Here is a 15977-nt window from a genome sequence, read left to right as displayed (position 1 = left end):
TGTGATAAACTAGCATGGTCGAATGACTAAAGCAACTTGGGGACAACAGGATCTGTTTGTATTACACTTCCACATCACTGTTCATCATTGAAGGAAGTCAGGACAGGAACTCAAATAGGGCAGGAATCTGGAGGCAGATGCTGATGCAGTGGAAGGGTGCTGCTTACTGGCTTGCTCTTCACAGACTCAGCCTGTTTCCTTATAGAACCTATGACTCCCACCCCAAGGGTGACATATTCCCCAAATGGGCTGCCCCCTCTTCTCCCATTACTAACTTTAAAAATGCTCCGCGTGCTTGCCCACAGCCTGATCTTATGGAAGCATTTTCTCAATTGAGGTTACCTAGTCTCCAGTGACTCCAGCTCATGTTAAGCTCACATAAAACTAGCCAGCACAGTTGAATGAGCTCTTTTCAACTTGATGCACAAAAGTATCACTGCTTATTCTTGCTTATCTCTGTGGTAGTTTAAATAAAAATGACCCTCATAGGCTCATCACTAGGCGGTATGGCCTTGCTGGAGTAGGTGTGGCACTGGATACAAGGGGCATATCTCAACATAATAAAGGCAGTTTACTGCATGCTCTAGCTGATGTCAACTTAAGTGAAGAAAAACTCAAACTAATTCCTCTAAAAATCAGACAAGGTTGTCCACTCTTCATACCTATTTAATACAGTACTTGAAGTCTTTTGTTTGTTTTTTATTATTTATTTATTTATTTATTTTTGGTTTTTCCAGACAGGGTTTCTCTGTATAGCTCTGGCTGTCCTGGAACTCACTCTGTAGATCAGGCTGACCTCGAACTCAGAAATCCACCTGCCTCTGCCTTCCAAGTGCTGGGATTAAAGGCGTGCGCCACCACTGCCGGGCTTAGTACTTAGCTAGACCAGTAAGACAGCTGTAGGAGATCACAGGAATTAAAATTTGAAAGGAAAAAGTCAGTGTATCTGTATTTGCAGATGATATGATAGTATACATAAGTGACCCTAAAAATTCTGTTGGGAAACTCCTATGACTAGTAAACACAATCAATAATGTAGGTATATACAAAATTAACTCACAAAAGTCAATAGCCCTGCTATATAAAAATGACAGATGGTATGAGAAAGAGCTCAAGGCAACAGCCCATTCATAAATGGCCTCTGTGTCGATGTGAAGCAAAATTTCCCTTGGGCGCAAAGAGAAGCACTATTAGGAGGTGTGGACTTGTTGGAGTTGGTGTGGCCTTGTTGGAAGTGGGGCACTAGGGGTTACGCTTTGAGGTTTGAGGTAGGCCCAGTCTCTCTCTCTCTCTCTCTCTCTCTCTCTCTCTCTCTCTCTCTCTCTCTCTCTCTCTCTCTGTGTGTCTCTCTCTCTCTCTCTCTCTCTCTCTCTCTCTCTCTCTCTCTCTCTCTTCCTGTGTGTCAATCTGAACGTCAACTCTTGGTTCTTTCTCCAGCACTGTGTCTGCCTGCGTGCTGTCATGCTTCCTGCCCTGACAATAATGGACAAAGTCTCTGAACCTGTAAGCTAACACCAATGAAATGGTTTCCTATTAAGAACTGTCGAGGTCGTGGTGCCTCTTCACAGCAGTAAAAGCCTAGCTAAAATAATTGTTATAGTTGTGGTCTATATAAAATGATTCATCTCGGACCAAATTATAGCCTAAAAGAGGCATACAGTTGAAAGAGATATAGCTCATTAAGGTTGGGAAGGCAGAGCCACAAGTGTATGAGGTAGCTGGTCACATCGGATCAGGAAGCCAGGATGTAGGTCTGACTACAACTAGCAAATACTATCAATAATGAAGCAACATACAAAATTAACTTACAAAACTCAGTAGCCTTTCTATATACAAATGACAAATGGTCTGAGACTTGACCCCATCCCAGCAAGCTTCCAACTTTTAAAGGTTCCACCACCTTTTAAAACAATGCCATCAACCGGTAACCAGGTGTTCGAACACCTAATGAGGGATGTCTCACATTTTGTAGATCTGAACGCTGTTATAATTTTCTAGGTAATTTCAGTTCATTTAGTGACAGTTTCCACTAAAGGTTATATCAGTTGAGGGGTTCTCAACCACATTGTCCATGAGACAAAGAACTGCAGACAACAGCCTGCCTTCACTCTCTTGGAGGGCTGCCTTGGAGTATGTAGTTGTCAACTATAAAAATGTCCCAGTGAGGGCCTTCATCTAACAAACAGATATAAATAACAAGTTCAAAATAACCCAAAGACACAGATTTAGAGTAACTTAAAAAACAAAACAGAACAAGTAAAAATATGTAAGAAATGAGATCAAAATAGCTATGACACGCTGGCACTGCCCTCCTAGGCCTTAAGAGTCTTTTTTGTTGTTTTATTTTTGTTTTTGTTTTTTAAGACAGGGTTTCTCCATGTAGCCTTGACTGTCCTGGAACTTGTTCTGTAGACTAAACTGGCTTTGAACTTGGAAAAAGATCCTCGTGCCTCTGCTTCTCTGCTAGGATAAAAAGCACGTGCCATCACTGCCTGGCTCAGTGTTCAAGTTTTGATACTACAATATTTATGTATTTTTTCTTTGTTATAGTTATTATTACTCTTTAATCTTTTTTTTTTTACAGTCTAATCATTATTCTCCTCCCAGTCTGTCCTCTGACTGTTCCTCATCCCATTCCTCCTCGCTGTCTCCAAGAGGACGTCCTCCACCACCCCATCAAACATCTCATTCCTCCCTGCTGTCTCCAAGAGGACATCCTCCACCACACCATCAAACATCTCATTCCTCCTCGCTGTCTCCAAGAGGATGTCCTCCACCACGCCATCAAACATCTCATTCCTCCTCGCTGTCTCCAAGAGGATGTCCTCCACCACGCCATCAAACCTCCCCACTCCCTGGGGCCTTGAGTCTCTTGATGGTTAGGTGTGTCTTCTCTCACCAGGCAGTCCTCTTCTGTATATGTGTCAGGGGAGTATTATTTATGTATTTTAATGTGGCCAAATTTTATATCAAAATAAAGGAAATGATGATCCACTTTCTGCTATTTGAACAGAGCATACTCCATACTTCGGTTCTGATAATAATTTAATGAAAATACAAGGAACAAGTCTGTTTGTTTATTTTACGTCCTGACTTCAGTTTCCCTTGCCATTCTTGCCTTCCAGTCCCTCCTCCCAACCTCCCCTCTCCCCTGCCCCTTTGTCTTCAGAAAAGGGCAGGCCTCTCATTGATATCAAGGAACCATAGCATATCAAGTTGCAGAAACACTAGGCACCTCCTTGCTGTTCCCATTCAGGAATCGCTCTTGAACCCCAAAAGACCACCAAGGCGCTGATTCTGATGCAATCACACTAGGATCTTTTTTATTTAAGCTGGAGCTTGGACTCTGTGCTGACCCTGACTAAACAAGATGAGAGGGTGAAGCCCTGAGCCCTCAGCAGGACAAGGTTTTATAGAAAATGTCAAGCAAGGGAGGGGGTTTCCAAACTGGCAAGCATCTAATGGAATGACTATTGTAACATATGTAAGCCAACAGGTGTGTGCTCTAAAGCATAACCATGAACAATCACAAATGGTCTGAAAGTACATCAGGAATGATCAAACTAACCTTGATTGGCTGTTACTAAGGAATAGCTAGGGAGTAAGTCTGGGGTATGGGCCAGAGACAAACTCTGTGGTTCTTCCTAGAATGGGTGCAGCTTGGGTTCAGCTGAGGTCAAGTTCTTGGGCTCTTTTTCTTTTAAAATGGAGGCTGGTGCCAAGATGGAGTAGGTTTGGCCTCTCATCCTCTCCTCTTAAAGCTGCAGGAAGCAAACCTGTAGAAGGAAAATGGTCCCAAAAGCATCCAACAGAGTCAGACACAGACCCTGCTCCCACTATTAGAAGTCCCACAAAAAACCAGCCTACATAACTATAACACGAATACAAAGGGTATAGATTAGACCTGTGCAGGTCCCTGGTTGTCGGTTCGGTCTCAGTGAGCCCCTATAAGCCCAGGTTAGTTGATCCTATGGGTTTCCTTATGGTGTCCTTGACCCATCTGACTCCTGCAATACTTCCTTTCCCTCTTCTACAGGATTTCCTAAGCTCCAACGAATGTTTGGCTATCTTATCAGAGAATCTTAAAAAATGAAAACATCAAACTTTGTGTGTATAAAAAGCCCCCTAAACCAGCTCTCAAAACATCTTACAGTGAATACACACTTTTCAAAGTGGTTTCTTTGGCATCAGCAAAGGATTTAACTAACAGAATTTATACCCAAGTCACCGGCCTTTTTTATGTGACGACAAGGACATGCAAACATCCTTATTTTGTCTGTGGGCTGGTTATGGCCCCCATCCCAGCCCCACCTGATATGATCTCCAGGACACCCACAGCCCAAAATGACACAGTATGTCATATCATCTATCTACACTCTCCTGAACACTTCAAGCAATCTCCAGGTCACTAGGAATACCTAATAGAATGCAAATATGACATATATCTGTTAGATTGGCTAAGGACAATGACAAAGATCTGTGTAAAGATGTTAATGTTTCTAAATGTTTTCCATCTACAGTTCATTGGTCTGAGGACACCTTTGATGCTTACATATAGAGGACTGGTTGTACAGGATATGTACATACATATGTATGTATGAGAAAACATGAATTTGTGTGTATGTGTGTGTGTGTGTGTGTGTGTGTGTGTGTGTACACAGATATATGCAAGAATTATCTAAAATGGATTCAACAGGGTAAGGAAAGCTGGGAATCTCTTGGTGCCCATGGACTGCAGAAGTTCAAATTTTCAGTCCTCCTACAGGAATGAGCTTCTTAGATCTTTCCCTAGACTTTTACAGCTTTCCTGGACCTTGGAGCACAGAGATTTTTTTTTTTTTTTTGAGAGATGATTCAACATGATGACAATGATGATGGCAAAGAAGAGGAAGGCAGAGACCCATGGGGTCAAGAGAGCTATAGGTTTGATGGTTCTTAGCCTCTGGAGGAATTCAGTTTCAGCTTCAACTCTGGAGGAGACATGCGATTTCTTGGCAACTTTGGCTCTGATGTTCTAATACAAGATTTCAATAGTATTTTCATTGAGATGGGGGCCTGGACCTTGCCTTCCCACTTTCCTGAACTTCCAAGTCTTGAGACAGCCAGTGGCACCTAATGAGAAAAGGCAGACACTACAGGACTCAATGCTTAAGTACCCAGATAGTCACCAACCCAGGATCTTTGAGGGATACTTGGAGAGTCATGCAAGACCTAAATCCCTCAAACCAGCTCCAGATTGGGAGTCCCAGGGACCTTTTCATTGGACAACATATGGCCTGTGACTCCCCATTCTAAAGCCTGAGAAGACAATGATCTTGACTCCAAGGTTTCCCAGGAAGGGCTCCTGTCCACTTCTCCCTGAACCTAGTCATGCTTCAAGAGCATCTTTGTGACTAAGATCACTAAGCCACATGGGATAGTGGAGGGGCACTGTACTATGGTGAACAGTGAGGGACAGAGAGAAAACACAGTGACCCGTCAAGAAGCACATGATAGTTCCAGACGTGATCCAGACTCTCAAAGATCTTTAGCTTTGGATAATGTTTTCTATCATGGCTTTGTGCCTAAGGTGGTGGTTTCAGTCCTGGTAGCTTCGTTAACCTTTAGAAGCCTCCAGATCCTTTCTACCCACTTCCCCTTGCCCATTGCCAACAAGCTTATCCTTTCCTACCATCCTAGGGTCTTATGTGTGTGTAACATTTAATTGAGCTTATGCCAGTCTGTCATTCATCCAAACTGACCAATAAAGCCTTTATTTATGCTAAAAAGAACCTTACCTAAAATATATTTCTACAATAAAGTTTCTGTAGGTCCTAGAAATATGTTTCTCTTTAATTTTTACAAACACTGGTAGAGGAATGGGCAGCTTGTAGATGTTTATTTTGGAGGCTATAGAAGCAGACAAGCATTAGCTGATAAAATATCTTTTTGTAAAGATTTATTTTATGTATGTGAGTACACTGTAGCTGTACAGATGGTTGTGAGCCTTCATGTGGTTGTTGGGAATTGAATTTTTAGGACCTCTGTTCACTCCAGTCAACCATGCTCCAACTGGTCAACTTGCTCGCTCAGTCCCTATTTGCTCTAGCCCAAATATTTATTATTATACTTAAGTACACTGTAGCTGTCTTCAGACTCACCAGAAGAGGGCGTCAGATCAGGGGGTTTTGAGTCACCATGTGGTTGCTGGGATTTGAACTCAGGACCTTCGGAAGAGCAGTCAGTGCTCTTACCCACTGAGACATTTCACCAGCTCCTGACAGAAATATCTTTAAAATTCATTATTGTCAGTAAATAAGTGAACTGCATGTTACACATGGCCAGTGATAAGACTTACCTAATAATCACTATATACAAATCTAAATGAAATAAAAATGAATTTATTTAAATATTATTATAAATAATTACAGATTTTTTGAAGATATTATTAAAGTTCAATTTGCCATGGAATATGTCGAACTTCTGTTTTAGTCACAAACAGAAAGTATAACAGATTAACCATGATCTTTACTAAAGCACTTCTGTGTATTTCAAATAAATTTTTTCTTGCACTGTTGGGAGTTCAAAGCAAACAATTACCATTGATGAAAGATGCTTAGTCAACTCCCAAAGCCCTTCATGCAAATACATTTAGTCCCTATGTCAATACTTGTAAAACTGTAACTAAGACAGAACATGGTACCAGGGACTGGAGTGTTGCTGTGATAGGCCTGACCGTGATATTGTTTGGAAGAATATGGATTTTGGAACTTTGGATTTGGAAAGCCATAGAATACTTTAAGTGGGACTTAATGGACCATTCTAGTAGGAATATTGAAGATATTGGTGCCGATGACTTGAACTTTGGAGATTCCTCTTATGATGCTTTGGTAAAGAATGTTGCTGCTTTTTGCCCCTGTTCAAAGAATCTGCCTGAGGCTAAGATAAAGAGATCTGCACTAACTACACTGACAAAGGAAATTTCAAAAAAAAAAAAAAAAAAAATCCAAGCATACAATTTGTCCTCTCATGAAGAGTGTTTTGATCAAGCGTAGCAAGCTTAGGGAGAAAAAAACCACCACCACCAACAACACAAAATGTATGGTTTTAGTAAAGGGGTACCAGGAAGTGAAATGGAGCTAAATCCTGTATTCGAGGATAGTAAATAGAATTAAGGGAGTGGTAACCTTGGGGCAAGATCCCACCAGCTAATTTTATTGTTTATGTGTTTGCAGTTGAACAAGGGATAATTATATCTAAGCATTATGACCTGGTTATTGTCTTCATTTGAACTTTTAATCTGAAATGAATTACAACTCACTCTGGACACACCTGTGATCCAGCTCTTGAGGCTGGAGGACACAGGCTTTTTGATCCAGATCGTGACATGGGATGACACACACTTTTCATCTTGAGGCATAGTTGTCATGAAAAGTGTACACCCATGCATGGTGGTGCATGCCTTTAATACCAGGAGGCAGACATTTTGGAATGGTAATGTATATCCAGTGATGCTGGAAGTATGGGATTTGCTTTTTTATTTTAAAGATTTATTTATTCATTTAATATATATGAATACACTGTTGCTGTCTTCAGACACACCAGAAGAGGGCATCTGATCCTATTACAGATGGTTGTAAACCACCATGTGGTTGCTGGGAATTGAACTCAGGACTTCTGGAAGAGCAGTTAGTGCTCTTAACCACTGAGCCATCTCTCCAGCCCATGATCTGCTTTTTTATAATTTGATTTTATAGGGGATTACAGTTAGGAGATTGCATGAATTTCAGAGGATAGTTTGAACTTCAGACTTTTAACATTGTTGAGACTGTTAGCCTATGGGGACTTTTGAAGTTGGACTCAAATGTATTTTTCATTATACTATGGCTAGGTATGTTTCCATAGATGTGTTTGAACAAGCCTATGTGACCAGGGAGTGGAATGTGGTGGGTTGAATATGCTTGGTCCACGGAGTTGCAATATTAATGTGTGTGGCCTTATTGAAGGAAGTATGTCACTGTGGGCATGGACTCTGAACCTGTAAGCCAGCCCCAATTAAATGTTTTCCTTTATAAGAGTTGTCTTGGTCAGGGTGTCTCGTCACAGTGATGGAAACCATAACTAAGACAGTAGTTAATAAATCCCCCCAGATTTATTATGGTGATTCACATTAAAGAACTGGGCCACAAGTTGCTCAGCCTTAATCTCTGCGGATTTCTACAACAAACCATTAATCTGTCCAATGGGAGCCAAGTCTTGAAAAAGTGACTAAGCATAGAACTGAAGGGTACAGGGCAGATGTGGCAAGCACTTAGGAAAAAAGAAGGGAAAAAATTCAAGTTGTCTCATAAGGGATTGTGGAACAGTATAGGCTATTGTTCAGACTGAGCTCCTCCTGCAGTAAGCCTCAATAGACCAAGCCAAAATGAGTCACTTATGCCAAATGACACATAATCAAATAGGAACTTAAAAAAAAAAAAAAAAAAAAGCAAATAGATACCGAAACAGATGAGTTTTTCAATGAAAAATGAAAGTTACGGTTTAACATGAGTGGAAATAGTAAGCAAATACCCTCTATTGTGGTACTTAGACATAAAAACAAAAGCAAAACAAAGAAACAAAAAAACCTAACCCATTAGCTTTTCCCTTAGTTTTCTTCATAGTTAAGTTGGAGGAATATTAGTTCTGGATATTGTCCCATTACTTTAGAACTAAGATATTGCATATAGTGGGAGAAATACAGGAAGGCCAGACTAGCTGCACAACAGGCATGTAAACACACTTGTGACGTTACTAGAACAGAACACTTGGCTCTAATCATAGGCATGGCAAAGGCATGCAGGTGTGGTGTCCCAGTATAGAATGTAATTCAGATCACTTCATCCCAACTCTCATCAGCTTATCTAGACTGTCATTACAATGATGGAAAACAGGGAAACTTAAATAGCCTCCAAAGAAGCTTCCTGATTACACCTTGGTTTTTTGTTTTTGGTTTTTTTTCCAATCTATTGATTCCCCAAATATTCATATAAGTCACTTGGGGACCTAGTTTAAAATTTGGGTAGTGAGGTAGAGTCCTAAACATCATTTATAAGTTTCCAGGTGCTGATGCAACTAGACAATAATAATAAAGATACTATTCATTCCACAACACACTGCCATGACACACCCGCTAAAAGACACTTTTGCCACAAAAGTGCCTCAGGAATCCACAGTAATTCAGTGAGTCATCGTTGCATTACACCCCAGCACTGGTCCACAATTTCATGGAGGACAAGCTTGCCTTTTTCCCATTACCCTCAGTCCAACTCAAATCTGCTTTTGTTGTCTTCAATCTGAGAAGAAATGTATATACTGTGAAATATAGATTTTAAGTGTGAAATTCAGTGAGCTCTGATAAATGTAGCCCTCCCCCATGAATATCTAAAATTCCATTTCAGTAACCCTGGGTAATTTATAGAGTAATCCAACTCTATAAATGTTCTTTCGTCCTTTTAGAGCCTTATAATTGTCCTTAAAAACTTCATTCCTCAAAGCACACCTACCCACACTCACATCCCTCTCATTGAACTACCACTGTGGGCTTCTTTCGACTCCCTTTGTCTGTCTTCTGAAGCCCCCGTGTCCCATATATTCGTCCATTAGATTATCAGATTCATCTTTCAAAGTTATAAATCTTCACTCTTCTACTTAAACGCCACCCCTGTGACTTAATATCACACTGGCAGTAAATCCAAATGTCCTCTTCGTTCTCTGACCCCACTTCCTGCTAGTGTGCAGGTCGTATGATCCTTCTCTCATAGTGTGCAGGTCGTATGATCCTTCTCTCATAGTGTGCAGGTCGTATGATCCTTCTCTCATAGTGNGGTCGTATGATCCTTCTCTCATAGTGTGCAGGTCGTATGATCCTTCTCTCAGGACTTGGAACTTGGAGATGCTGTAGATTATTTCTTGTTTCTTCCCATTCGCCCATTTTCTATCACTCGGGGTCTTAGTTAGGGTTTTACTGCTGTGAACAGACACCATGACCAAGGCAAGTCTTATAAAAAACAACATTTAATTGGGGCTGGCTTACAGGTTCAGAGGTGTAGTCCATTATCATCCAGGTGGGAGCATGGCAATATCCAGGCAGGCATGGCACAGGGAGAGCTGAGAGTTCTATGTCTTCATCCAAAGGCTGCTAGTAGAAGACTCATTTCCGGGTAACTAGGGTGAGGATCATAAGCCCACACCCACAGTGACACACCTACTCCAACCAGGTCACACCTATTCCATCAAGGCCACACCTCCAAACGGTGCCACTCCCTGGCCCAAGAATATGCAAACTATCACACTTGGGTCTCAGCTTTGGTCAGCTTTTCACAAAAGGCCTCCTTGTCTCCATCACTGCTTTCAGTGTCCTTTGAGTGTCTTCTACCTATCTCTAATCAAAGGGGAATGAACTCCATGGCCAGGGCATCAGTCAGCACTGTTCACAGCTGCTAACATCTGTTGTCTAGAATAGTTACCATCTTGTTGCAAGTAAACGCTCAACAACTGTTTCCTGTATAAGTAAGGAAAGATAACATATAATGTGTATTCACACTGGGAGTGAAATTCTGGACCAGTGATGTTCTAATACATGATCTTGAAATATCCAAACAGTGAGAGAGCATTCACTACCACTGCAACAAGAGAAATCTACTCCAGGGGTGGGGGTGGGGGTGGGGAGCAGAGAATTGACCTTTAAATTGTAGCAAAAACAACACAAAATACAGGTAAAGTCAAAGTTTATTCACATAAAGTTTAATTAGTCAAGTTAATGAAAATATTAAAAATTTTGAGTTAGTTATGGCATCAGAAATTTAACTTTTGTTGCAAATAATACAGTATTTGGTGTTTCTGTCAAGACGCTATGCTGCTGAGAGAGCAATTGCATTAAATCTTAACTCATCAGGGTCCCGTTCCATGAACTTCTTGCAAACTTCTATGGCATCCTATGGGAGGGAAAGTATAAGTTTTCAGTTTACAAATTCTGTATTTTTTTGATTCACACTAATTTTATTCTAAAGACTTCTTTTTCCAATACGAAATGAAAACTTAAAATGTCAAAAAATAGACAGGTGGCAAAGTGATTTGCTTAGCATAAAATATAGTAAATACTGCCACCACGTTCCCCTGCCTGCATCTAGGACTGATAATGAGATCCAGCTTCTGGTGAGCAGGCTACTCAAGCCCCTCCCCTCCCCAGCTTTTCAGAGTCTTACTAAGTTGCCCAGGTTGATAAATTCTCTCTGTAGCCAGGCAAGTAATTTCCCATTCCTCTTTTCTAATTTCTCCAAGTAGTTGCGATTACTGATTACTAATTTTTGCCACAAAACCCAGCTGATCAGGAGGTTACATGCTCAGGAGGCAGAACTTTGCAAGTTCAAGGCCAGCTGGTCCACACAGACGCTTTCAGGCTAGAATGTTACATAGTAAAACCATCTCACCACCAAACGCAGACACTATTGCATATGCCAGCAAGAACTTGCTGAAAGGACACTGATATAGCTATCTCTTGTGAGGCTATGCCAGTGCCTGGCAAATATCGAAGTGGATGCCCACAGTCATCTATAAGTTAAAACACAGAGACCCCAATGGAGGAGCTAGAGAAAGTACCCAAGGAGCTGAAGGGGTCTGCAACCCTATAGGTGGAACAACAATATGAACTAACCAGTACCCCCNGAGCTNNTGTCTCTAGCTNCATATNTAGCAGAAGATGNCCTANTNNGCCATCANTGGGAAGAGAGGCCCCTTGGTCTTGCAAACTTTATATGCCCCATACAGGGGAATGCCAGGGCCAAGAAGTGGGAGTGGGTGGGCAGGGGAGCAGGGTAGGGGGAGGGTATAGGGGACATTCGGGATAGCATTTGAAATGTAAATGAAGAAAATATCTAATAAAATAATTCATAAAACAAACAAAAGAGACCATCTCAAATCAACTTTTAACCTAAAAAATTATATAATGCCTTGCTATCAAGCCACACAATTTGTTCCCATGAAAATATCTCTAATCCTGGGATCAAGTCACAACTGATGCTATCAGATTCAATGGAGGATGACCTATAATTAGCAACTCTTTTGCCTTTTTCAAATTTAAGTTTGTTCACACAGGGCTTGGGAACAAGGTTTCTTGCTTGTATAGTTTTAAGATGAATTCATAATTTTGTTTGGGGATGTTCTAAAATGATCAAGGACCATGAAGCATCTACAGAAAGAAAACTTGCAGTCATCTTTAAAGATGTTTAAAGATGACAGGAAAGTCAGGAAAGGTTAAAACGAGCCAGTTATTTTACTGTTACCTCTAACAACGTCTCATCACTAGTTTTCCCATGGTTAATTGGAAACGGTTTCCGTCCATCTGTGGAAAATAAGACAAATAGTTAAAATTCTTTCTTATTCTTACCTACCAACTTCTCTTAACAGTAAATCAATGAAAGTCACATAGTTAAAGTACTATATCTTAAAATAAGATTTTCAAATACGCAATCCACGGCTTTAGTTTCCCCCAAATAATCACAATTAGCATATGTATACCATTTGCATTTAAAGCAACTGCACATCTGGATCAACACCACCTCTGAGCAGAGGTTTCTTCATTAAATGAGTGCTTTCTGTGGCTGCACCTTCCTCCGTAAAGCAGCAGCAATACCTCTCTAGGTCACTGCTAGATGGGTCCCCGGCATTTACAGTACACATTTTGGTTAGGGTACATTTTATCTTCAAGTAACAATTTTTTGCTTTATGTATAGGTCCCTACAAAAAAGATCTTTCTTGTTACTTTTGTTTTGTTTTTGAGACAAGCTTTCTCTGTGTAGTCCTGACTGTCTTAAACTCTGTAGACCAGGCTGGCCTTGAACTCACAGATCCCCCTGCCTTTGCCCCCAAGTGCTGGGACTAAAAGCTGCGGTCACCCAGCAATCATTTTTACTTTTAGAGATACAAACACTTTTTCACTTTTAAAACTAAATCAGAGGATCTTATTTACATAAGAATGACATGATTTTATCAATGAAAAGCCATACCGGTGTGGCTTAATTGTATACTAACAATGAAAGTACCATAAAGCAACAATTCAGCTAAGAACTATTTACTAAAATATTTATGCAACTTCACAATAATCTTCAGCAAGCTAGCCTTGTCTATATTATGAAAATCTGCATAATGATAAGAGCCAATGCTAATCAAAGTGAACTCGCTCCATATCCAAACTTTTTAACTTTCTACATAATGAGGTCTTGTTTCAAAAACAAACAGAAAATACAGTAATAAAATCCTCTCTTATGACAGATTCACATTCCTCAGCAGCCTCTTTGCCCTCCTATTACAAGACCAGATAATATCCACTATAGTCTACCACACACAGTTCCATTATTTTATGTTCTAGTTTTTATGTGAAGGCAAAACTATGCAGGCTTCCCCTTCTTAACTAAGTAAAAAATTAATATGCATATTTCCCTGGGTTATATCATTTATATTCTGATATCTTATTATACTCTAAGAAGCCATAAACTCTTCTGAATTAATTTTTCTTTGGGTGCAGGAGTTTAGCATAATGTGGAGTTTCAATCAACCTTATTAAGAGTTAGATACTGACGAATGTTCTTGAGATGTTGAAGAAAATAAGCAAAATGAAACTATATACATTTCATTCTAACAGCAGTTTAGAGCAAAGATAACTGTGAAGCTAGAGAGGCAGCCTTCAGCTGGATTTCGTACTGATGTTGTGAGGTACTGGGGCTTGAACCAAGTGTATCAAAGATGCTAGAAAAATCTCCTCCCATTCAGCCCTATCCCTAGTCTCTTTAGACTTTGTAATTCAAGGGGAGTCTCACCACACTGATCATTAGTCTGGCCTTGAATTCACTCCTAGCCCAGAGAAGACTTGAAATTATGATCCTCCTATCTTAGCCTTGCTAGTAACTAGGATCACAGGCCTGTAACAGTGTTGGCTTAATTTTTATATGAACAGTAACCACTGGCCAGGCACAGTGCCACACACCTTTAATGCCAACACTTGGAAGGTAGAGGCAGGCACATCTCTGTGAGTTTGAGGACAGTCAGGGTTATATAGTTAAACCCTCTCTAAAAAAGGGGAGGGTAACTTGATGAAAACTTACATACTTACATAGATAGTCTCAAAGGATCTCCTGAAACATTACTAACTAAACCAAGTGACAAATGTTAATATCACAAAAAAATGATCCAAGTATGCAAATGGCCTTCTTATACAATGCACTAGAGGGGCTGTAGCATCACTGCGTTATAGTACTCTTGCCCCAAACGCATATATCATGGTGAAATAGCTGACAACACGGGTCGAAGGAAAACTCCAAAGTAATTGTCCTATCTTCTTAAAAATAAATGTCACTGACACAAAAGGCAATAAAAGGGATTCAAAAAGACAAAGTTCCAGAGCAGGGCCACCTAACTTCCACAGCTGAGCCTGGGTTCACTGCTGTAACAAGCACGCTCTGAGCCTGATCCCTTCATGATGTCACATCATCACTGCTGCTGACATATGGCAGCCCTACAGAAAAGGATCCACCTCTTTCAAAGAGAGACATAGAAAGATATTACGGTGCTATGTCTGTAACCACCTCTTTCAAAGAGAGACATAGAAAGATATTACAGTGCTAGGTCTGTAACTTATTTTCAAATGTTTCAGAAATACTAACAGGATTTGAAAAACCTAAAAGAGAGGTAAATGGAAGGTCTGTATACTATTCTAGTTCCCATAAATTTCCAAAATTATTCCAAAATACAAGTTTTTCAAGCTTACTTTTAACAGGCAATAATTCATTAGTTAACATTTTAAAAATCTGTTTATTCTGTCTACTTGGAATTTATCATTGAACTCCTATCTGCTAATTTATCCAGAAGGAGTGGTTCATTGAAATCTGTAGTACTTTCCTCTACATACACTAGGAACTTTCTGAAGCCCCAAAGAAAAGAAAACCAGAAATAACCCGGTCCTTTTTATGAGTTAACTTCACAATTTAGTAACGAGTAAATAATTAAACATTGCCACCATCCTCTGTTAAGCAACTGCCCTGTAGGAATTACTTGCATCATGCCTACACTCAGATGGTCTTAAAAATAAGATTACACAGGTCGGAGGTGGAGCTCAGCCACAGACTGCTTCCCTAGCACATATGAGGCCCTAGGTGCAATCCCGAGAACCAATAAATACAGTGATTTTTAATTTGTTGTTTTCTTAAAAATAACATTCTCTTAATCTCTATTTTTAATTCATGAATTCAGTATGAATTATTCAGCTTGCTCAATGTTCCTTTTGAATTTATTAGGACCATTCCTGTCAGTCACACTGGGCAAGAGCCGATTTGTGGGGAAGGAATCAGTAGCTGTGCATCTCTCTCTGTTCTCTACTACACTTTCAAAAGACTGGGGAGTTCTTGACACCTCTGAACATCTTTACACTCACTTTTAAAAAAATCCAATTTCCATAGGCTTCTAATTTTATGTATTTTAAAGAAACTGTAATGTGTGTGCATGTGTGCAGGAGCAGGCTGCTCACTGCCGGAGCTGGAATGATAGGAGGTTGTGAGCTGCCTGATATAACTGCTGCGGACCCAGACTTAATTTTCTAAACATCTTGTATATCGCGGTCTTCTCTGTAACTTCTCTCATTTTCAATGCTAACATCACTCTTATGATCTCTGATTATATATTAAATATACTGTTTCTCTCATCTTTTCTGAATCTCCTTTCTCTTGTCTTATTTTGTTTTTCTTCCTTGCAGGCAAAGGAAGGAACCCAGAGCCTCTTCTGCTGGGGAAGCACTTGACCACGGACTTCACCCCACACCTTGAAGTCAGCAGAATGGGTATGGCAGAATTCTGCTTTCAGAAATCAAGCAGACCTTTAATCCCAGCACTCGGGAGGCAGAGGCAGGCGGATTTCTGAGTTCGAGGCCAGCCTGGTCTACAAAGTGAGTTCCAGGACAGCCAGAGCTA

The 15977-nt window shown here is 40.4% G+C and overlaps 1 protein-coding gene and 1 pseudogene across 2 annotated transcripts in view; one reads left to right on the top strand and one right to left on the bottom strand.

Moving 5' to 3' along the window:
- Window positions 1-4849: 4849 nt before the first annotated feature.
- Window positions 4850-5591, top strand: LOC110325147 (annotated as a pseudogene).
- Window positions 5592-10731: 5140 nt separating this feature from the next.
- Uchl3 (ubiquitin C-terminal hydrolase L3) overlaps window positions 10732-15977 on the bottom strand; it is a 44685-nt gene continuing 39439 nt past the window's right edge. For both annotated transcript variants that reach the window (XM_021203392.1, XM_029541912.1), the window contains 2 exons: window positions 12303-12361; window positions 10732-10955 (listed from right to left, as the gene is read on the bottom strand). In XM_021203392.1, coding sequence (XP_021059051.1) covers window positions 10872-10955; window positions 12303-12361 — 143 coding nt within the window. In that variant the 3' untranslated portion in view covers window positions 10732-10871. The remainder of the gene's footprint in view (window positions 10956-12302; window positions 12362-15977) is intronic.

This window comes from Mus pahari, chromosome 8 (assembly GCF_900095145.1).
Source record: "Mus pahari chromosome 8, PAHARI_EIJ_v1.1, whole genome shotgun sequence".
Taxonomy (NCBI): domain Eukaryota; kingdom Metazoa; phylum Chordata; class Mammalia; order Rodentia; family Muridae; genus Mus; species Mus pahari.
This window is presented reverse-complemented; position numbering and strand designations above follow the sequence as displayed.